Raw genomic sequence first — 23130 nt, 5'->3', positions numbered from 1 at the left:
AATGTTGGATAATTACGCTTAAGGGTCTTACAGAGAGACGCGTATTGAAGCCAGACACTCCGGTCACTCCTCAAGGGCAGGGGAAGATCAGTCCACTCAATGAATATGCCCTGGTCAAACACGTCCCGCAACAGCTCATAGCCTGCTTCGGCCCAGCGACGAACAGTAAGTGGTGCGACCTGGGGGACCCCCGGGAGGAAGTTCCAGAGGGGAAGGTTGCCGTGGAAGGCGCGGGCTATTCCAAGCAGCTTCCATGTTTTGGCTAATGCAAGGGATGTGCAGGCGACCGGACTCTGTGAATCCAGTACCAGAGGAGCGGGTTGTATAACCAAAGAGCGGATTTCGCGGTCACAGACCGCAAGTTTCTCGAGCCGGACATGAGGGGGGGGATCAGTTGTGTTAAACCAATGGGAGATATATTGGATCTGGGATACTAGCCAATATTTAAGAAAATCAGGGGCACCAAAGCCCCCCTTGGCCATGGGGGTGGACAAGGTCTCATACTTAAGCCGGACCGCTCCTGAGTGCCAAAGGAAGGAGTTAATTGTACGAGTCAAGTCGCGAAAAAAGTCCACGCCTGGCCACAAGGGTACGTTGGCAAACTTGTAAAGCAGCTGAGGTAACACCACCATTTTCAATAGACCCATTCTGCCCGCGAGAGAAATCGGGAGCTTGTCCCAGGCTAAAACCTTAACGGACAGATGTGTAAGGTACTTCCGAAAGTTCTCTTCGAAGGTTAGTTGCCGTTGGCGCGTTACTGCTATTCCCAGGTAAGTGAATGTGGATTGAGCCCATGTGAATCCCAGAGTGTCAGGGGGGGGGAGTGCATTCCGTAAGTGGGAAAAGGGTAGATTTCGAGCAATTCACCCTAAGGCCCGAGACCCGGCCAAAATAAATGATATCCTCCAGCACTGGAGGCAAGTTGAGGGATGGAGAGCGAATGAACAACAACGCGTCATCCGCATATAGGGAAACTATGTCCGCCCTCCCGGCAGTACGGAGGCCTCTGTGGGCATGGCGGTGACGAAGCATGTCCGCGAAGGGCTCTATGGCAATTGCAAAAACCAAGGGAGAGAATGGGCACCCCTGCCTCGTCCCCCTGGCGATCCCAAAGGAAGGAGAGCAGTGGTCACCTGTACGGATCCTAGCCACGGGGGACGAATAAAGTAGCTTGACCCAAGAGAGAAAGGAGGAACCAAATTTACAGCCTTCGAGAACCCGCCAAAGGAATTGCCATGATACCGAATCAAAGGCCTTTTGCATGTCCAGCGTGGCCGCTACAGCCTGAGTCTCTGGGCTAATCCTGTCAATTATATTAAATATACGCCTTAAGTTCAGGGAGGTGGACCGCCCCGGGACAAAGCCCGCTTGATCGGAATGAATGATGGATGGTAGGATGGGGGCCAACCTGAGAGCCAGGGCCTTTGCGTATATTTTGGCGTCGCAATTTATAAGGGAAAGCGGACGATACGATCCACAATGCGAGGGGGTTTTGCCAGCCTTTAGCAATACTGTAATTGTGGCCTCACGTAGTGAAGGGGGGAACACACCTGTCTCGACCGACTCCTCCCACACAGCCAACAAGTGGGGAAGGAGAAGTGACTTATAGGACTTGTAAAATTCGACTGGGATACCATCCGAGCCGGGGGCTCTCCCCGAGGATAGGGAATCAATAGCGTCGGAGAGCTCCTCCAGTGTAAGTGGGGAGTCAAGAGAGCCTGCGGCCTCAGGGGATAAAGTTGACAAGGGAAGGGAATTGAGAAAGGAGTCGATTTCTTCCACTGATACTCCGTCCGAATTGGAGTATAGGGACTCGTAAAAATTAAAGAATTCCGTGTTGACGTCCCGGGAGGAGACAGCCAAAGAGCCGTCCAGTCTCTCAATCCCGAGAATGTGTGGGGAACCTGTCTCATGTCGGATCAACCTCGCAAGGAAGCGACCAGGGCGCTCGCCCTCCCCGTATTTCCGCGCGATGCCTGGGTTGTCCAGAAACCTCTGTTCACGATCAGCCAGGGAGCGAAACGTATCCAATTCCACCCCAATGGCCGCTAGGTTACCCGGAGAAGAGTGAAGTGAACACGCAGCCTCCAGGGTCGACAACCTGGATTCACTCTCGGCTAGATCTCTCCGAATCGATTTGAGGACTCCGTTTTCCTTGGAAAGTGCAATCCCTCTAATATAGGCCTTGAAAGACTCCCATAGTGTGGCTAGTGATGGTACCGAGCCTGCGTTTAACTCAAAGAACTCTTCAATAGAGTCCTCGAGCTCGGAATGAAACTCTGGATCGAGTAGGGCGAGGGGTTTCAGTCTCCAACAGCGGGACCGGCCAGGATCAGGGGCCCAACTCACGGTGATGGCCACTGGAGAGTGGTCGGACAAGGTTCTGGGTAAAATCATTAACTGTTTCACGTCTTTAACCAAGACATTGGAGATCACCCAGCGGTCTATTCGGGAGTATGAGTCGTGGACTGAAGAGTAGAATGAATAAATGCGGGAATCGGGGTAAAAGAACCTCCATGCGTCCACCATGGCCAAACGGGGTAGGGATGATAATGCAGCATAGGCTGCCCTGGAGAGATGACGGGGCTTGGACCCAGATCTATCAAGGGCTACATCGAAGATAGTATTAAAGTCACCCCCCCAGAGAATTGGAACAAGGGGGAAGCCATCTAGAAGGGACGTGACCTGTCTGTAGAACTCAGGGTCATCGAAGTTGGGGCCATAAATGTTCAGCAAAACCACTTCTTTCCCTTGAAGCGTGGCGTGTAACAGAACATACCTGCCCAGGGGGTCAATATGTGAAGAGATGAGGGTGAACCGGAGACTCTTGTGAATAAGGGTCATGACCCCACGACTTTGAGTAGAGAAATCGGTAAAGAATCTATGAGGGCCCAAGGTTTTGGCGAAACGCACGCATTGTTCCATGCGAGCATGTGTCTCCTGCAAAAAGAGAATCTTGGACCCGTGGCGCTCAGCCCGCAGCTGGAGCTGCCTCATCTTTCTATAGTTCCCCAACCCCCGAACGTTCCAACTCATAAAGGTTAAGTCCCCCTCAGCCATAGATGTGATAGTGGTAGAGTCAAAAAAGGTGTCCAAGACCAATGGGTGAGTGCTGCACCACGGTCCGCCTTCGCTGCCAGCGCCAATTTTCTGATAATAAAACCCCAAACATGTCCCACCCCCACCCACATTCCCCTCCCAAACAGAGGAATGACAATCCCAAACCCCTTCAACCAAAACCAAACTAGAGGCATCAGCGCCTGGGGGCCTGTAGGCCGGGCTGGCCGCAGCGCTCCGGGTCGCAGCAGGACCAGTAGAGCTTAAGGTGCAACTATAAACATTGTATGTAACTTAGACAGGGTGTCTTGCACTTAGCAGTATGGCACATCATTGAAATGAAAGGAGAAACTTGAATAAGCCGAATCCGGGAGAGAGGATCAATGCGGCACTGGTGACGGGGAAGGGCCGGACCCGGCCGCCCCCCGCAGGGCCCAAGGGGGAAGCTGCAGAGCTGTGGACAGAAGAAGGAAGTCAACCTGGGAAGTGTTCGTCCATAAACTTGGAGGCCTCCTCCGGGATCGTGAAGAAGAACACCTGATTAGCATGTTCTATGCGCAGTTTGGCGGGGTAGAGCATGGCATATTTAATGGAGTGATCTCGCAGCCTCCGCTTCACAGCTTGGAAAGTCTTGCGTTCACGTTGGACGGCAGTCGAGAAGTCGGGGTAAAGATGAATCCTCGCACCCCCCAATAACAGCTCGCCCTTGATCCTTGCGGCTCTGAGTAGAGTATCACGATCCCGGTAGTTCAGGACCCGGGCGATGATGGGACGAGGCGGAGCCCCGGGTTTGGGTTTAGTGGAAAGGGCACGGTGCGCCCGCTCAATAGCGAAGTGAGGGGAGAGCTTGGGCGAATCCAGAAGTGACATTAATGTGTGCTCCATGAAGTCCTCCATTGGCTCGTGTACTTCATTCTCAGGGACCCCAATAATACGAAGGTTATTGCGCCTTGAGCGGGATTCCAAGTCCTCGTTCTTCTTCTCCACCTCGAGGACTCGGCCCGAGAGAGCGACAACCTCGGAGCGCAGTGCACCCAGTGCATCCTCGGCGGAGCCGACCCGTGTCTCGACCTCAGACACGCGACTATCGGTCCTCTCGATGTGGGCCTTGATCGAGGATATTGTGCCGTTCATATCATCCAGTTTTGAGTGTAGGGCAGTGAAACCCTCCCTGATAAAGTCCATCATGTTTTGGGATTCAGGTGCCACTGCGGACGATGACTCAACAGGGGCCTGCTCAATGGAGTCCTCCGGGGATTTCACAGCTGCCTTCGCAAACATGTTGATGGAGCTCTGTTTCCTCGCGCCTCCTTTGGTCATTTTGACAAGGGTGATGGTCGAGTGGGGTAAAGGGGAACCACTAGCAGCCCCGAGAGGGAGATGGGGGGATCCCAGGCCGCGGAAGCCAATAATCCAGGTAGGGTGCGTAACAAGAGAGGGAAGCAGGGAATGTCGTGGCCACGAGACTATGCCGGAGAAGTGTAGACCGCAGGGCTCCAGCCCGATCGGGAAGGTGTGGAAGACAACAGTGGGGGGCCTTGAAGGTGGGAGATCCCAGAGATGGAAGAGTGGGGACCAGCGGTATTTACGGCACCCCTCTGCAGAGTATCACTCCGGGTGGAGTGGCAGCAGCCTCCAAAGCAATGAAGCGGGGAGAGGCCAGCCCCCAGTGAACGATAGGGCCACACAGGACGAGGGATTCCAGCCAAGGTAGAAGCAATGTGAAGTTGGTGAAGGCCGACTAGCCCCCCAAGGCTAGGGCAAGAGCTGGGCCTCAAAGCAGGAGAGCCAGGAAGGTCGGGGCTCACCAGGCGGAGCCGGTAGTCCTTGCTTGTGGGCCTCCGACACCCCTCACCGCAGAGGGGAAGGCCCGCGAGAGAGGGGCGACCCCACAGTCCCGAGGTAGGGAGGCAGTAGTTCAGGCGCGAAAAGTCAATGGAGCCTCCCCAGCACGTACCCGGAGGCCGCGTCGCTCCAGCAGCGCAGCGTGTGCAAGCAGGGGGGGGAAAGGTCCCCATGACCCCCCTGCAGGGCCTCCTGGAAGAAGGAAAGGAGACCCCACGGTGACTCCCAAGCCGGGAAGAAGGAGCAGTCCAGGCGATTCGCCAGGAATGGCGGGGGCAGCGGGCCCCAGGCCACCCGGCACAAGGGGGAACGGAAGCTCGGCCCCCTCCAGCAGATCGCAGATGTAGGAAGGAGTTCAGCGAGGCCCCAGGCGGATTCGTCCACCCTCCGCCGGGGCCAGCCGTGGCCCACAAGATCACCCCAGGAGGGGGGGACGGCCCAGCGGAGCCCGAGGGAGCCCCCCCGGCCCCCGATCCACGTCAGGGCCGGGGCCGCAGGAGCCCCGAGGCAGCGGCCGCAAGGTCGCCCCCGGAGGCAGTGAGACCCCCCGCAGCACGTACCCGGAAGCCGTGCCGCTCCAGCAGCGCAGCGTGTGCTGTAGGGGGGAGAGGCTCCAGCGACCTCCCCACAGGCCGCGGAGACCCCCCGGAGAGGGCAAGGAGGCCCCGAGGTGAAGTATGCAGCAGGGGAGAGAGAGCGGGGCGGCCGCGCCACAGGCCCGACGCCCCTCCAGGGACACGGGGGCAGCGCGCCCGAGGCCGCACAGTCCCAGCAGAAGCAACAGCTCGGCCGGCGGGTCACGGTCCCAGGTCTCCGTCGACCCCGCCGCCGGGAAGGATGAGGCACGCCGGCCCCCACCGATGCCCGGCAGATGTGGGAAGTAGCGCGGCAGGGCCCCGGGCGGGTACGTCCACTCTCCGCCGGGGCTGGGTTTTAGGCGCGTAGGAGCGCCGCAGGCGGGGGGATGGGTACTACGGAGTCGGGGAAAGCCCCTCCCGGCTCCGGTTCACAGCAGGACCGGGTCCACAGGATCCCTGAAGCAGTGGCAATAAAGTCGTGTGCCCCGTACACGGCAGCGGTCAGAAAAAGCACCAAAAAACAGGGTTATGAGGTCCGCTCGCCACGGAGCTCACGCATCAGGCGGCCATCTTGCTCGGCGCACAACAGCGCCCAATTGAGCACAATTTCTGTTTTATTCCCAATAGTGTCGTTACTTCCTTGAAAAGCTCGTTCACAAAGTGAGTGCCGTTGTCTGAGCGAACCACGTCACAAATTCCCCAGCGCGGAAATACTTCCCTTACTAGGAATTTTGCGGCGCTTTTAGCATCAGGTCGTGCACATGGGCCTGCTTCCACCCATCTCGAAAAGGGGCATACAACCACAATCATGTAGCGTGCCCCATTACACCTCTCTCCCATATCCGCGTAGTCAATGTGTAGCTCTCTGAATGGCCCAATCGGTCTTGGAATTGTTCCCCTGAGTGTACGTAATGTCATTCCAGAGTTATATATCTGGCATGTTGTGCACTCCATTGTCAATCTAGATATGCACTCCTGAAGCCCGGGCACAAACCACTCTTCTTGTATCTCCACTGCAATGTGTTGTTTTGTGTTGTGTGCTGGGAAGTGTAATTATTGAAACGCTGTTTCTAATAGGTTTACTGGCATTACCACTTTTCCTGAGTTATTTTGTCGCCAGAGCAAGTCTGTTGCTGATTGGCTGCACCCTCGTTTTACCCACATCATCTTCTCATCCTCACTTGCTCCTTCCTGTAACTCTAGTATTTGTGATATGGGCATCGCATTGTATCCCTCTGGGAGCTCTTCATTTGTCTTGTGCTGCAGCATGTACTCACCTGTTTCATGTTTTTCAAAGTACGAAGCTTCCTTGGCAGCAGCGTCCGCTGCCGCGCTTCCCAAAGACACAACGTCTGTGTTGGACGTATGTGCTTGGCACTTCACTATCGCTACCACTGTTGGATCTCGTAGGGCCTCAATTAACTCCTTCAGCAATTCTGCATGCTGCACTGGAGTCCCGTCTGCTCCCATCTTGCCAGGCCTCCATGTACTGTTGTCGTCATGTAAGCTGAATCTGTATAGATTGTTACTGCACAACCTTTAGCTGCATGTAATCCTTCTATTAGGGCAATAAGTTCTGCTGCTTGTGCTGAGAAATGTGATGGGAGGCGATACTGCACTAGTGTCTCATACTCACCTTCTTCTAATCGCACTACTGCTAATCCCACATGTTTTTCTCCCGTGTCCATGTCAATTGATGCTGACCCGTCCACAAAGTACACCTTCCCCTCCCTCAGGGCATTCTCGCACATCACTGTGTCCTCCCCTATTTCCCCTGTGTAGGTCGCACAATCGTGTTCCTGCATGTCCTCTAGTGTGCATGCTTCTGTAATGAATGTTGCTGGATTCACTGTCCTGCATCGTACCACATGGATGTTGGCGCTGGACAATATTATTTCATAGGCAGTTGCTCGCTGTGTAGTCAGTGTACTTTTCGATCTCTCAAGTATTGCAAACAGTGAATGCTCCACAAACAATGTGACAGGGCATCCCATTACTATTGTGGCGCTTTTCTCAATTGCGAACGCGGCTGCAGCGAGTGATTGCTCGCACGCGAAATGTCCTTGCATTACCACATCCAAAGTACCACTATAGTAAGCCAATGGTTTGTGTCCTAGGGAACTCTTTTGTGTCAGTACAGCTGTCATGAGTGTCCGCTTGCAATGTGAGAACAGGTAAAATTTGCGTTCATAATCTGGGTTGGCCAGTACTGGAGCACTGGAGATCAATTCTTTTAATGATTTGAATGAGGCGCTCATTTCTCCTGACCATTCTATTTTCCTGTTCTCTTGTTGTGCCTCCTTGAGTGCTTGCAGTAAGGGTCTGGTGTATGCTGCATAATCTAGTATCCATGCCCTACAATAATTGCACATTCCCAAGAATTTCTGCATCTCCTTCACTGTTGAGGGTTCTCTTACTGATCTTATTGCATCTACCCTGTCAGGTATTATTCTTTTTCCGTCTTTTGATATTAACTGTCCCAAATATAGGACTTCTTTCTGACAATATTGTAGCTTTTCCTTGTCTACTTTATACCCCTTATTTGCCAACAGGGACAAGAGTGTTACCAAATCTTTTCTGCATGTCTCTTCATTCTGTGCGCAGACGAGTAAATCGTCTACATACTGAATGATGGTGCTTTCAACCGATAAGTTGCCTAAGTCTTCATGTAGTATGAGGTTGAATATGCTTGGGCTCTCACAGTATCCCTGGGGTAATCTGCAGTGTTCATATCTTTTCCCCCCTAGTGTAAATGCTGTGAGGTATCTGCTTTATTCTGCAAGGGGATGGAGAAGAATGCGTTTTTCAAATCAACCACTGTGAAATGTGATGCCGTTTTTGGAATACTGCATAATATTGATGCAGGGTTCGGGACAAAAGGGAACTCTTTCTGTATTACGTCATTTAGGGGGCGTAGATCCTGGATCATCCTCCAAGCCGCTCCCTTTGCCTTTTTTATCGGGTAGATACATGTTTTACATGGGGAGGTCAAAGGCACTTTTATCCCTTGTGCTAGCAGTGCATTTATTGTCTCTTTTATCCCTTCTTCAGCTTCGCGGGATAATGGATACTGTTTCACTCGGGGTAGAATCGCCCCTTGTTTGAGCTTTATTACCACTGGTGTTACTCCATGCAACAACCCTACGTTATGGGGGCCTGTTGTCCACAAATTGTTTGGTACTAGCCCCATATCATCATCAAAAAATGACGGTGGTGCTCCCACCACAGCCATCAATTGGACAGGAATCTGTCTAGCCTGAATTAAAAGGTCACAGGGCATTGCTATTTCCATTATTATTTCACCATCACTTTCTAAATCGGAAAAGAGATCTTCATCAATTAAGTCTCGCAGGGCAATGTCGTCATTGATGCACAGTACTGTGCGCCATTCGCACCCATCTGTATCTATTCCAATCACTGCGATCCTTTTTGCAGATACCTGTACAGCATGCAAATCTAATGATACCACTGATCCTGGTGCTATGTCTGGGTGCACTATTGGGCGGAAGAGGAACTCTGCAGGTATTCTCCAATCCATCCTTTTCAGATCAGGAACTATGTGGGCCAGTGTTTTTAATCCTTCAATGAACATTCTTTCGTCCACTGGCAAGCCACGTATTTTCGGTGCAGTTGTCTGAGCCGGTACCACCAGCATTACTCGTAATGGGCATATTCCTGGTGTTGAACACACTATACCTCTCTCAGTGAATGATATTGTCATGTTGAGTTTACTAAGAAGGTCCCTCCCTAGTAAATTTATTGGTGAATGTTCATAATAAAGTAAGGGTGTTTTTACAGTTTTACCCCCCACTGTCACATCCAAAGCTTCTGTGTAAGGAACTTCAATTACAGCCCCAGAGAACCCCTGCGTCTCTAACTTCCGGTTAGATAACGGGAACCGGCCCTCTCTAATGCATGATTTCTCTGCTCCCGAATCCACCATGAATATGAACTGCTTGTCTCCTATCTGCGCCCCTACCAATGGTTCCTCTGCTGCATCGTAGGTGGTAGATAGGACAGGACATGCAAGTGTTCTCTGTGGGCTGTCCTATGCGGGGTGTCTCATTGCCCCCATAATGGCCATAATGTTCTACCTCTGGAAATCCGCTGTTTGGTCTACTCCTGCACTCCCTGGAGTAGTGTCCCCATTTCCCGCAGTTCCAACAACTCCCTTGCGCACCTCTTGGACCCTGCCATCCATTTCCTCCCATTCCCTCATACCCTTGTCCTCCTCCTCTTCGGCCCCTGTACCCACCTCGTCCCCCTCGAGGGGCCCACTCTTGCCACTGCGGACCTCCACCGTGCTCCTGCTCGTTCCATTGCCACTGCCCTGCGCCTGCCCAATTAGTTGCCATCCTTCCTTGTATTGCTACCAGCCCCTCCTCTTCCTCATCTCCCACCCTAATGTGTGGGAGCGCAGCCACTGCTGCAGCGACCTTCACGAGCTTTGTTTGTACTAGTTTCGCTTTGTCTGCCAATCTTCTCTGCGCCACCTCCTTCTCCCTCTCTTTTATTCGCTTACAGTGGTGGACTATTATGCTTTGAATTTCGGGCCATCCTTTTGCTTCAATTCCTGCTATTTTGTCAAGTGCTTTTTGCACTTCTTTTGGGAGCCCCCTTTTTATTATGAAGTAGAATAAGGATGTCGATTGATACCAGGGCGTGCCCGTTTCCGCTCTCCACATCTCCTGGACCCGAAAAATGTAATCCATAGCATCTTCCCCATCATTCATTGTACATTGCATTACTAACTGCAAATCTGGGGTATCTGGAAACGTTTCCCGCAAGGCATCCCATACCCTTGCACGCACTGTGTTGAACGAGGCACAATCATGGCGATCGCAGTCTAACGTTACTCCTGGGAAGCCAGCTTTGACCCATACTCTGTCAGCCTGATCCCCAACTGCTGATACTAACAAACTTTTCACGTCCCCTATCGCTAGAGGTACCCCGGCTGTGTGTTTCTCAAAAGCATATATCCACTTGCTCGCCCCTCCTGATAGCGGGGGCAATAACTTTAATAGATTGGCCTTATCCATCTGAGCCCAGGGTATGTAATTCGGCCTCCCACCTCCCCTGTGTATTAGTGGGAGCTGTAACTTTCCCTTTGTCGTTGCATCTGTACTCACCTTCATTCCTGAGTTTCCTAACAATGCCATTTTTCCCAACCTATTCCTTAGTCGCCCTGTCCACTCATCATCCATCGTTCTGATTGAGCATGCGCCATCCACCCCTTCGCTTCCCCCTCCCATTGCCATACTTAGCCTTTCACTTTCTTCTAAATCATCCCCTATATCACATAGTAGCTCCTCTCTGCCTCCTGTGGGCCTCTCTTTGTTATCAGTACATCTCTCTCTCTCCTCTAGTTCAATTATTCGTGTTGGTTCTTCCTGTATCCTAAACAGTATCTCTCCTTTTTTCCATCCTTCTTCAAATGTTCTACTCTCGCTCTGCGCTCTAGATGTATGCTCTGATCTAGCTGTATTGAGTGCAGTCCGCTCACATATGCTTTTTATTCTCGAGAGATCATCTTTGGCTATTGAGAGCCTTGATTCTAAGTCTTCTGTTAATTTTTCTATGTCTACCCTTGGCGTGCTCACCTGTTCTCGTTCCCTATGGCTTTCATATGGTGGAGGTGCTGTTGGCCCTTGGGTGGTGGTAGCTGTCGGTGGGGGTACATAAGTTGGGTCACTGTATCCCTCCGCGGGAACTGGCTTGTTTAGTATTGGGTACAACCTAGTTACCCCTATCGGTGGCTCCCCTTCTGCCAATACCTTATCATCCTTTTGTATCGTTAGTGGATTGTCAGTGGTAGATGGTAGATCATGGTCTAATTCTTTTGTCTTAGGCGGGGGTATCTCTTCAAACAGTCTCCATAGGTCCAATATTTCTCGCCTATTATGTAATTGCTTCCCCTTGTATTGCAAACAAATGCATGTGGCTACCATATCGAGGACACTCTTGTCAAACGATCCCCCTTCGGGCCATATTTGAAGTAACCCCTCCACCTTCAACTCTGTAATCCACTGGTCATGATATTTCTTAATCCGTTCTGCATACCCAGGTAGGTTCTTACAAATATGTGATAAGGGTGTTTCTGCCCCCATACTTCGTGCTCACCTGACACTGAGGTGTCTCTATGTATATATATGTATATCTCAGTATCTCAATATAACCGTATCAGCATGTGACTTCGCGTATCTATGTCTTACTGAATTGTGGTAGGCCTGCGTATTTTCCCTTCCTCCTGCACACCATAAGAATAGCAGCGCCCCGCCTCTATTCTATCCTCTTTAGGGGCACGTACGAGTGCAAACCATCAGTAATTGCAACAATATTACCCAACAAATCAAAACGTAAACACTCACTTCACCACATTACTCTCTTCGTTTTGATATTTCGCCTGGCCACACTTACCATGACCATTCCATAATTATGCATTCCTTGCCACTTCTACACACTCATCATAACAAAATATGTCCTGAGACATACGATTTTTGCACACCCATTGACAGCACTCTATTCACAACTCAGTTTATCCTCCCTTTCCTCCCTTGCCAGCTGTCCCTGTCCGTCTTATTCTGATATACATATACATTTGTTTCTTAATTTTTATGTAAAATTGTCTTTTTATTTAACTTATATCTTTGTTTTTGTACTAACCCACTTTTATTTCCTGTGAACCCAAAGAAAAGAATAGAAAGGCTAGCAGTCACTAATATATTTTCTGTGTCTTCCTTTACCAGACACCTTTATCTCATTTTCCACTTCTTCATATATTCCCAGTACTAGTCAAGATAGCACTATGCGGCGCCGCCCTCCACCCCCTTTCGGAGCTAGGTTTCCTTCACTTTATCTCTATTCACTTCTTAATGCTAATGGACATATGCAAAGAAAAAAGCAAAGAAAGTTTAGGATGGTCCTTAGACCCAAAGTCCCCCTTTTTAACCAGCCTCGTTCCCTGTCCTATATTTCCTCCCCTTCGCCCTTTATGATCGCTCGCACTCAATACTCACGTGCCCGTCTTGAACCGAGAGTCTCCGAAACTGGGTCCGTCCAAGCAGTGTTGCCGTATGCTCAACAGTCAGCCCCGGCGAGCGGTACTCAAAGGGGATTTTTCAACCGGGATCCCATACCCTCTCTCAGGTGAGTGCGCACTTGTGAGCGTACCGGTCGCCGTTGGCGGGCAACCTCCCGGAGCCGGCGCATCGTGCGTATCCCTTTTCGACCAGAGATTTTCATACCAAAGGGGACGGTAGGGATATATATATGTTGGGAGAAAAATAATAATCACGCTTTCGGGGTCACCACTGAAGGCAAGCGTCCCCAACCAGCACGATCCTTCCCTTCATAAAAAAAGACAATAATGGACTCTCCCAAAATGGGAATAAGGCCACGACAAAGTGCGGGTGAGCGTAAATGGGAGTTTATCAATCAGAATAGGGCATGCAAAGAACTCTGCAAACTCCGAGAGCGCTCTGTCTGACAATAGCAAAGACAGGCGTATATATTTACAAAGAACGTCATCAGAACCTACATACTATAGGGGGCACAAGTTCATGGGGATTGGGTGGCGACGACTAGCTATAGGTGCTGCTGCGATGTGGTTGGCCGTGGCTGGAGGACGTCACTGGTTAGCCTCGTGGGTTGGGCTGGGCCTGGTCGGTCAGCTGGGTTCATCCGGGCGGTGTTGTTGTGCCCCTGTGGCCAGCGTCAGAGATGAATGTCTTTTCCTGACTTCTTTGCCCTAGGCCATGCACACCGCAATCATTCAACCATTTGCAATATTATCTTCCTTAGTAAATCTTCCAATAGGTTATTCTACAGGTTAATGCAACACAGGAGGAATGCACCTAGAGTGGGGTTTGTTGGCGATTTATCAATACAAGGTTACCAGCGTCCTGTTGACCGGGTACCATAGGTCGTGGGGTTAGGTCTCGGGGCATGGGACAGGCGGTCCATGTCATCATGTCTTGTTAGAAGTCTTTATGGATGTGTTGCTGTAATGTTGCCATAATATTGGATGACCTAATTTTACAGGGGCCATTAATCTAAGGTGAGTCGGTGGGTCGTGGGGCTTAAGAAAGGGCGCCTCTGGATCTGTGTTTCCAGGCTGAGGTTTACTGCTGGGTTGTAAATAATACAGGTGGCGGGCCGTGGCCTTGGGTGCTGCAGGGGGAACTACAAATCTTTGAAGCGGCTCCAGCCGAGTTGGGGGAGGTGGAGCAGCGCGGCACAGGCCTCTGATTTTTTGCCAGGCAGGCTTCACTGGGAGGGAGGGGGAATGGCCTCGCATATGCTTACAAAGGTTTTTTCCTCGTGTGTTGCCGAGTTTAGGTGAAAAAAGCGAAAACATTCAAATAATACACAGTACTAATCGAGTCATTCCAAAACTCACGTTTTAACATTGCTAATGCGTCTCATATAACTGATCCGAACACATTACTTGTACACCACGTTTTTGACATCTACAACATTTTGTTATATACTTGTACATTCGCGGTAAGTGAGGTAGTAGTAAGATTGGTGGAGCACACAGAAACAACTCGCCACTGAGACTGACGTCAGTGGCACATAGAGGGCTTGAACACACACACACACATAGGGTGCATTTTCGTGCACCCTTTACGCGAGCCCTCTATATGGTTGCAATTGTCTTTCTTTGCACTCTAGCAGCATTAGTTCGGTTATGGCGCGGGACCGTGGGGTGCAATCTTTTCAATGACACACATAACACGAAAACCCCCGGGACGCTTTTACTATTTGCGCATAACTGCAGGGATGTGGGTGCTTCATTCCTAATGTCGTTTGAGCACACATTCTGCCATATTTATACATTTGACAGGTTTTTTAGTCAGAGAGGTTGTGGGGAGAACACTTTCATTGCAGGTAGCTTTCTCATTAGTATTTGGAAACTTTGCTTTTGTCCCAAGATCATTTTACAGTTCTTTTTCCACCCAGGCCCTGCTGGCCGGGTCATGCTGGGAGTAGCGATACACTGCGGAAGGTGAAATGTTACAGTGTTGGTATCTTATACTAGCTCATGTCCGTCTTGTTCGTGGGAACAGGCTCTCAGCGGATCTGCCAGGGAGCTGTGACCACAGGGATAATTGAAACTCTCCAAAGGTGGGGGCCGCGCTGCGGTGCGCAGGGCTCACACCATCTTCATTAGACAAAATGGTTTCCGAGGCCTAGCTAAATTCAGCAGGTTTGGTCCATGTCTTCGCCAGGTGACCCAACCACCTCCTTGGCCCTGATGGTAGGGAGGGTCCCCGGACGAGCCATGGTCCTCACCGGGGGAGAGGATGCATGGGAGGGGGGGTCTTAGACCAATCCTCCCCTACAACATGTTATAAATTAACTGTTCTTACATTAAAAAGAAGAGATGAATTCTATGAAAATTGCATGAATATGTTCAAACTGCAGTCCTATACTCTACTACAAGGGAGCAACCAGGACTGTGGGTGTTTCCCTCAATTCTGTTCAATAGTAAGTTCTACAAAGTGCTGTGTAGATCTGGTATGGACCCCATACCTATATACAAAACCCCATACATGAATGTCTAATGGCCATACTATTATTAATAAGTAGGGTGGTTCCCACTTACACATACTGAAACGTTTATTCAAACCGTAACGCTAAAAAAAGTAGTTTAACACCAAAAGAGTTCTTGCATGAATACATTAACTAAAACAGAGAGGAACACTATTTGACATCCACACTCTGGTTACTTTTGCAAAAAGCTATGTGCATGCAGCAAATGTATAAGCGATTGAATGTGTAAACATCAACCCTTATCAAAATGGTCATGCCACCTTTCACTAGCTAAATAACTACAAAAGGTTTTCCCATGTTTACTGACAAACTAGTCATGAATATTACTGACAAAGCTCTGATAATGGATTGACATTCGGGAATATGCTTGCATAATTTGTGGGGTAAGAGAGCTATATCAAACGCCTCCTGAACGCCTCAAAGGCTGCGATTTAAATTTAGAAGGTAATTTAGGTGGGATCCTGTAGGTATGACAACGCTGAGACTGCTACTGACATCAAAAACCTGAACTGTCCCACTGACAGGCAGTCAAACCCACTGTCAACACATTTTATTGTGTTTCATGGTCAAGCACACTTTGCTGTCCAGGCTGTCAATCTCTCTCTCATCTTGCGCATCATTTGACATTATTACCATACATGCATGGCAGAAATAAGGGATTCAATAGTAAGATGTTGGTTGATGTTCCTGTACTTTTCCATACAGATCTTTTCTTCGGTGCAGTGTGCATTGGCATGGCGGGCCTGGCATCTACCCTGGGGGGCTTGGTGCAGGTGAGTGCCTTCATGTATTGCTTTATGACTTGTAATTATAGTTACAGATTTATCGGTCCCAAGGGGGAAGGTGTATCCTACTCCTCGTGCTGCTGTGTCGCTGCCTTCTCACGGCAGCCCAGCCTGCTGCCGTCGCTGATCTGCCCCAGTGTGTTGTCATCCAGCCCTCTGGTGCGTTTGGTATGCAGCCTTGCTATCCACAGTAAGTAAGTCAAAGACAAGCGCAAACAAGGCATAGAGATATCAAAGGACTGCAACATGGTCACCTGCCTTCGTATAGGGAGGTCTAATGTGGTGACTAATGGAACCAGAATCCTCCCTGACCAAGTGGATGATGGGTCTGGGGTTGCCATGGGGGGATAGCCCAGTCACCTTCACTTAGTCTCCTCCAGTGGGCAGGGGACATTCACATGCGTCACAAGAACGTTGAACCCCTTTGGGGCTCCAGCATGAGGGTAGAGTTGTTAAAATACAATTTCCCTAGCAATGAAGCAAGCTCCCGTGCAATTCCTATTCTAGAGGACATTACAGTAGGAGTTGGATGACAGAACACACAAGGAGTCTATATCTGTTTGGTCAAAGCCTCAGGAAGCCCAGACTTAAAGCCAATCCAGCAAAGTATAATTTCTGTACAATTGCCGCATTTGCTGGAGTTGCCGTTGCCCTGGAAACTGTCCAGGCCTCATATGAATCCTTATTGGCTCCAACTATCCATATCTGGCCAACCAGGAGACCGGCAAGCGTAAGCCGGCCCCTTGCAAAGGCACACTGAAAAGGCGCCTTTCCGGAGATGCCGGAAGCCGAAGTCTAGGAACGCTGCCCGATTACCACCACCACCTTTTATTACTCCCTCAAAACTATCCTTTGCATATGGCCTCACCAGTCATTCTACCTAACAGGGTCCGCTACGAGCTCTAGAGCCTTCAAGGTAAGAGATACCAAGACACAACTGCAGTGGCCTACCAGCTACAAGCCTTTGGCTCTAGCATGTAACTGTTGCCTGCACCGTAATAACATTGCCATATGCTACGGCCACAGCATTCTGCCTACCCTCCTTGCAGGAATGCAGCACCAACGAACAACTCCTGACGGTACTATTGCCCATTTCCTTTGATACCCTTGGTCATCTCTCCACATATTCTCTCTAGCCTGCATAGTAACTACATATGTTCATTTGATCATAACTATCTCCTGCAGATGTGACCCACTTAATATGCTAATCCTAACTGTGCCCTCTTAAGCAGAACTGCACATATTGTATTGCCCGGCACGCACTGCGTGCCATTCCTAGCTATGCCATTCTACTCGCATTGCCCCACTGCATTGCTGTGTGTTGCAGCTACTTGCTATACACTTGCTGTGTGCCACATTTACATATGCCATTCTAGTAGCATTGCCCCACTGCATTGCTGTGTGTTGCAGCTACTTGCTATACACTTGCTGTGTGCCACATTTACATATGCCATTCTAGTAGCATTGCCCCACTGCATTGCTGTGTGTTGCAGCTACTTGCTATACACTTGCTGTGTGCCACATTTACATATGCCTTTCTAGTAGCATTGCCCCACTGCATTGCTGTGTGTTGCAGCTACTTGCTATACACTTGCTGTGTGCCACATTTAGCTATGCCTTTCTTCTAGCATTGCCCCACTGCACTGCTGTGTATTGCTGTTACATACATACTAGTCCATCATGTCTTGTGCATTTTGCCTCATTGCTGGCATCTTGTCCTAGCCTGTCCTGTCTGACTATACACTTTGCATTTTGTCGCGATTAACCAAATCAGCGTATACTGTTAGACTGTATTTAAACCACATACTCTACCCACTGCTTCATTCTCAGAACACAATTCTCCTAGTGAATCACCATATAGAAATGGATTTCAAGTGCACTATGCATTTATGCATGTCACTGTCCTTTATGCACTCTTATGGTATGCCCCATTGGCATTAGGTATATTGACTAGTGCTACAAATCATTCTACCTTTTGCTTACACCCTACCTTACCACGACAAGTAATACTGCAGGTATAATGAGTACTACATTCACCCCACCAACACCTAAGCAGAACCTGAACTATACCTTTAATACTTCAACTAGAAATCCCACAGGGACTAGCATAGAGGAGATACCACCATCCGTCGGGCATTATCTTAATAACCTAGACCAATAACGACCACCAATCTCACTCAGGACTTACCTAAAACTAATAAACCTTGGCACATATCTTCTAGAAATATTAGACTCTGTTCTAGACTCACCAAACTCTACGAACCACTCGCCAGCTCGTTGATAGCTAATATCGGCCTTAGTAGAGAACGCCCACTCAAGTGACCAAACATCATGATCAATAATAACAGCCCTATCACTAAACCCACACCCAAGACTGATGATCCCACCCTCAAAAAACATCAGCAGAATAAACGCCCTACTGCGACGTTGGACGAAGAAACGAGCAATTGTACTTCACCCAGTCCACTGACAGGTAACCCTGTTCCTGACCTCAAGGGAGCCTCAATTAAAGCTAGATGGCTAGTGGCTCGTGGCACAGAGATAGCAGACTTAATCCAAGCAGAAAACTACACCTTTTACTGAATCATAGCTATATGCAGCAGCAGGCCCTGCCCTCATGCCGCAGTATCTGATAATTATATCATTCTTAGAGCAGACAGGACTGCGGCACGGGGAGGAGGGATTGCCCTTATAGCTAGGTCTAACCGAGCTATGAGACTAGCCCCCTCACCTGATTTTCAATCCAGTGAATCCCTTACCGTCAAATTACCCATTTCTGACTCCCAAACGCTCAATATTTATCTCATTTACAGACCCACAGGTCCCATCGGAACATTTTAGGAGGACATCTCAACCCTTCTATTTGACAATCTAAAAAGCACCTCGCAAGTATTCTTAGTAGGGGATTTCAACTTGGGATTTAATGACCCCAATGACCAGCAAGCTACTACCATCTCCAATGTTCTTACAGAACTTGGGCTTACCCAAAGAGTGACGTCCCCTACACACGACAAAGGGAGAACACTTGATTGGGTGGCTGATCTTAACTGTAGTGCCTCCATCACTGCTATAACCCCACAGTTATGGACAGACCACTAACTATTAGCATTCACAATTACAGCTAAAATTCCCATAAATAGAAATAACCCATCTGCTCCTCCCACCCTAACCAGGAATATAAAAAACATCACAGCAGATAAGCTCCTACCTTTAATATTACCAACACTCAACTCATTACCAGCTACGACTGATCCTACCACCTTGTTTAATGAATATAACAAAACCATGACAGCAGCTTTAGATACCATCGACCCCTTTAAAAATGAGGAAAAGTAAACCTAGAGCACACCTGAACTCATGGTTCACTCCGTACCTCAAATCACTGAGAGTGGAAAAAAGAAAATGTGAAGTTATCTGGAGGCATTTACCCTCTGATGAAAATAAATCTAACCTCATCAATGTTTCATCTACTTATAAAAAAGAAATACTTCTCACCAAGCAAGAAACATACAAGAGGATTCTTCAAGCTAACTCTAGTACAAAGGAGCTCTTTGTAATTTTGAAAGAGCTTTAAGCCTCAATCCATGCACCAGACAACTGTGTCAAAGACAAAACTGGTGCTCTAATATACAGATGGCCTTGACCAACAAAGTAACCAAGTTGCAGTTCAAGATTGCCGACAAAAATGCAAACCTACCTAATATTCACACTCCGGCTAGTATTCCTACGCTGTCCTATAAACCATCACACTGCTTAAACTTCACCTGAGTCTCAATTCTAGAGGTGGAAAAAATCACCCTCTCCCTCAAACCCTCGAACTGCAAGGGAAATAAATGCCCAGCCCAAATCATCAAAGATGCCGCAAGAGATCTGCTACCCTTCATAACTAAGCTAATTAATGCTTTGTTCTCTGCTGAAACCATCCCAAGTAACCTAAAGGAGTCCTGGGAACTCCGCCTCAAAAAGCAGACATTAGATCCTACCCTTCCCACCAATTACAGGTCCATCACAACAGTGCAATGTTTACTTAAAATTTTAGACAGGGTGACCTATCTCCAGATACAGGAGTATCAGGAACTTAACCACCTCCTTGGAACATGACGATCAGCCTTCAGGCCCCAACACGGTACCGAAACTGCGCTAATTGATCTCAAGGCCCAAATAGACAAGCTCAGAGACAAGGGGAAATCGGCCCTAATACTTCCTCTAGATCTCTCGGCTGCGTTCAATTTGGTGGACCACAAGGTCCTATGCAATCACCTGGACTCAGCAGCTCACTTCTCTCAGGAGGCCATAATCTGGATCCAATTCGTGAGTAACAAGACCATGAGGGTCTTCTCGCCATCAGCAGCAGCAGACCCTATTCCGATCACATGTGGAGTGCCACAGGGTTCTTCTGTCTCACCGACAATGCACAATACATTTACTAAGCCCTTTTTGATGATCTGGACCATCTTGGTATCACCTACACTAACTATGCAGATGATACCCAGATTCTCATACCACTTACTGGGGATTATGAAAAGGATTTGGCCTTGGTAAATAATATCTACCTCTTCATCCAGGCATGGATGGCTATGCATGGTCTATGCCTGAATGATGAAAAAACCAAACTTATCATCCAGGGAACTACTTTCAATCTCAATAAACTTGGCCACAAATACACCTCTTTTAACATTGATGGCAACACCATCAAAGTTGCTAAAGAGGTAAAAACCCTAGGTTTTTACCTTGACGCCACCCTCGCCTTTGCCAAACAGGTCAACTCCATGGCCTCTGCCTCTGCATACATATGCAAGCTAATTAGAGCAGGTAAACCATTCCTTTCTAAGAACAGCTGCACCATTCTGGCCAGGGCCTTGATTTTGTCGAAATTGGACTATTGTAATGCTCTATACTTAGACGCTAATAAGTACATTATCGACAAAATCCAAATCCTCCAGAATAATGCCTTTAGAGCTGCACTAGGCATAGCTAGAAAAGAGCACATCTCTGAGGTAAGAAGACAGAATGACTGGCTCTCTACCAACGCCAAAATCCTGCTCAAAACTGCCTCACTAACACACAAGTGCCTTAGCAATGCTGTACGTCGCTATCTCATGGAAAGAATCAATAGAAAATTATCCAGTCGTCCAACCAGGACTGCAAATACAAACTGCCTAGTGGTACCTAGGTTCAAACTGACCAAAGTTGGAGGGAGCAGTTTCCCGGTTAAAGCTGCTCAGACTTCGAACTCCCTCCCCCCGTCCCTGAGAGTGGCCAAAACTTATCTGAACTTCAGACATAACATCATCAACTGGCTTAGGCAAAATGACCACTAACGTGCACAGCCATTGTCCTAGTGTCTTTGTCCTGTACTGTAAATAGTTACTACTATGCCTAGTAGAGGACGAACTTCAACCTTGCATATTTGGTAATGTTGTATTGATGATCCTGATTGTATATTATATTTAAGCAATATGACCCGAGCGGCGGGGGCATTACCGACTCAGGTAATGCCCCGGGGCCCGTAGTTATAGGCCCGAGCGAAGGGAGGGCCTTAACGAAGGCCCTGGGGCATTACCTGAGTCGGTAATGCCCCCGCCGCGAGGGTCATATTGCTTTTAGTACCCCGGCCCGCATTATATGCGTGACCGGGGCACTAAAAGCATTTTATTCTGTCCAGAAAAGCCACAGCGTTTCGGGACAAAAGAAAAAAAAAAAAGAAACGACCAAGAAAATGTCCGCCGGGAAAGGGAAAACCGGAGTCCGTTTTCTCTTTCCATGGCGGCCTTCGGGAGCAGGCGCGCTGGGAACACAAGTGTTCCCAGCGCGTCTGCTCCCGACAAAAAAGAAGCAGAAGGTAAGCGGAGTTGGAAGGGTCGGAGGGAGGGGAGGGAGAAAAAAAAAACGTACCTTCGTCCCTGCCAGGGGACGATGGAAGCCTCCAGCTGTGTGACGCAGGAGCAAGAAGGTAAGTGGGGTGGGGTAGGGAGGAGGGAGGGAAGGAAAAAAAAAAGCTTACCAAAGTCCCCAGCGGGGGATGGAGGCAGCCTCTCGGCCGTGGGGAGGCTCTGGGCGGGGATGGCCCCGCTTCGAGCCTCCTCATTGGCTGAAGGGCTGCCACGCCCCCCACCGAGGACAAGGCAGCTGGAGTCCCGGCCGAGAATCGAAGGATTCTCGGCCGGGTAAGGACCCGGAAAGAGCCAATCAGAATGCGTGTTGCATTCTGCTTGACTCTCGCCGGGTACTAATGTATATTATGTCATGTTTTATGATTATTCTGACCGTACGCATATAACTCTCAAATAGCCTAATGATGCTACCCTGTCTGAAATGCCTGTCTTTCCCTCTTTGGAATTGTGTAACATTAAGCCGAAAGTACTCATTTAACCACTGCGCCCTGATACCCCTGGGTCTAGCGCACATTACAAATAAATAAACAAACAAACAAACAAACAAAATGCCACCCAGCCCTGCCTTTGGTCAAGTATCTTGAATTTCAAATGGAAAATGAAACTGTGTGATCCGAGGAGGCTAGGAATATCCGAAACATCCTGACACAAAAGAGGAGAAAGAGTTACAAGCCTCCCTGGGTACGATGTGCTACTATCGCTGATTGATAACAAACCTTTCATCCATAGCTGGCAGCCCAGCTGAAATGACCCAAAGTCAATCACATCCAAATAAACAAAAGTACAGGAAGGAAGCCTTAGGGAAATTGAAAGACCCCTTGCACCACCCCCTATTTATGCTCAAATATAATGACCAATTAATTAAAAAAAACAGCATCTCTCAAGTAGGTCTCGGTTTAATTCCACAAACCAACCCCTCTCTCATTTAAAAACCACCAATACTACCTAACCCAAGTTAGTATATACACACAGCAGATTACTATCTACTGTCTACATTTGTATGGGTACTAAAAGGGAGGACCTAAAGGCAGAACACATTCTCTCTCCAAACCCCCTCAGGCACCTCGTAGCCTGTCCCTGCTCTTTTATTTTTATTTATTTAGTTAATTAGTTAAAATCTTTATTTGGGTAACTTTACACCATAAAAGATCACACACAAAAAACAGAGGGATAACAATCTTATAACAGATACAAAACATCATAAATAATTTAAACACTTCAGAGCGCACGAAACCGTTTCCTAAAAGCATCATTAAAAAAGGCTACAATGGCTTTGATCTCACCTAATAAAACACCACATTTCAATTAATCAAGCACAGCAGAAGAAGATTTTTCATGTAATCGCAACCAGATTGGTTTCAGCCAATGGGTTCTTTTTCTTACATAGGCAGGACAAAAACCAAAGAAATGCATCTG

The 23130-nt window shown here is 48.8% G+C and overlaps 1 protein-coding gene across 1 annotated transcript in view; it reads left to right on the top strand.

Annotated features, from left to right (window-relative positions):
- The window catches only part of LOC138514392 (sodium-coupled monocarboxylate transporter 1-like), a 501148-nt gene that overhangs the window by 267732 nt on the left and 210286 nt on the right, over nt 1-23130 (top strand). Inside the window, exon 10 of the mRNA XM_069629874.1 lies at nt 15741-15808. Coding sequence (XP_069485975.1) covers nt 15741-15808 — 68 coding nt within the window. The remainder of the gene's footprint in view (nt 1-15740; nt 15809-23130) is intronic.

This window comes from Ambystoma mexicanum, chromosome 12 (genome assembly GCF_040938575.1).
Source record: "Ambystoma mexicanum isolate Mex_15411 chromosome 12, UKY_AmexF1_1, whole genome shotgun sequence".
In the NCBI taxonomy this organism is placed as follows: Eukaryota; Metazoa; Chordata; class Amphibia; order Caudata; family Ambystomatidae; genus Ambystoma; species Ambystoma mexicanum.
Note: the sequence above shows the minus strand (reverse complement) of the source record. Positions and strands in the feature narration are given on the sequence as shown.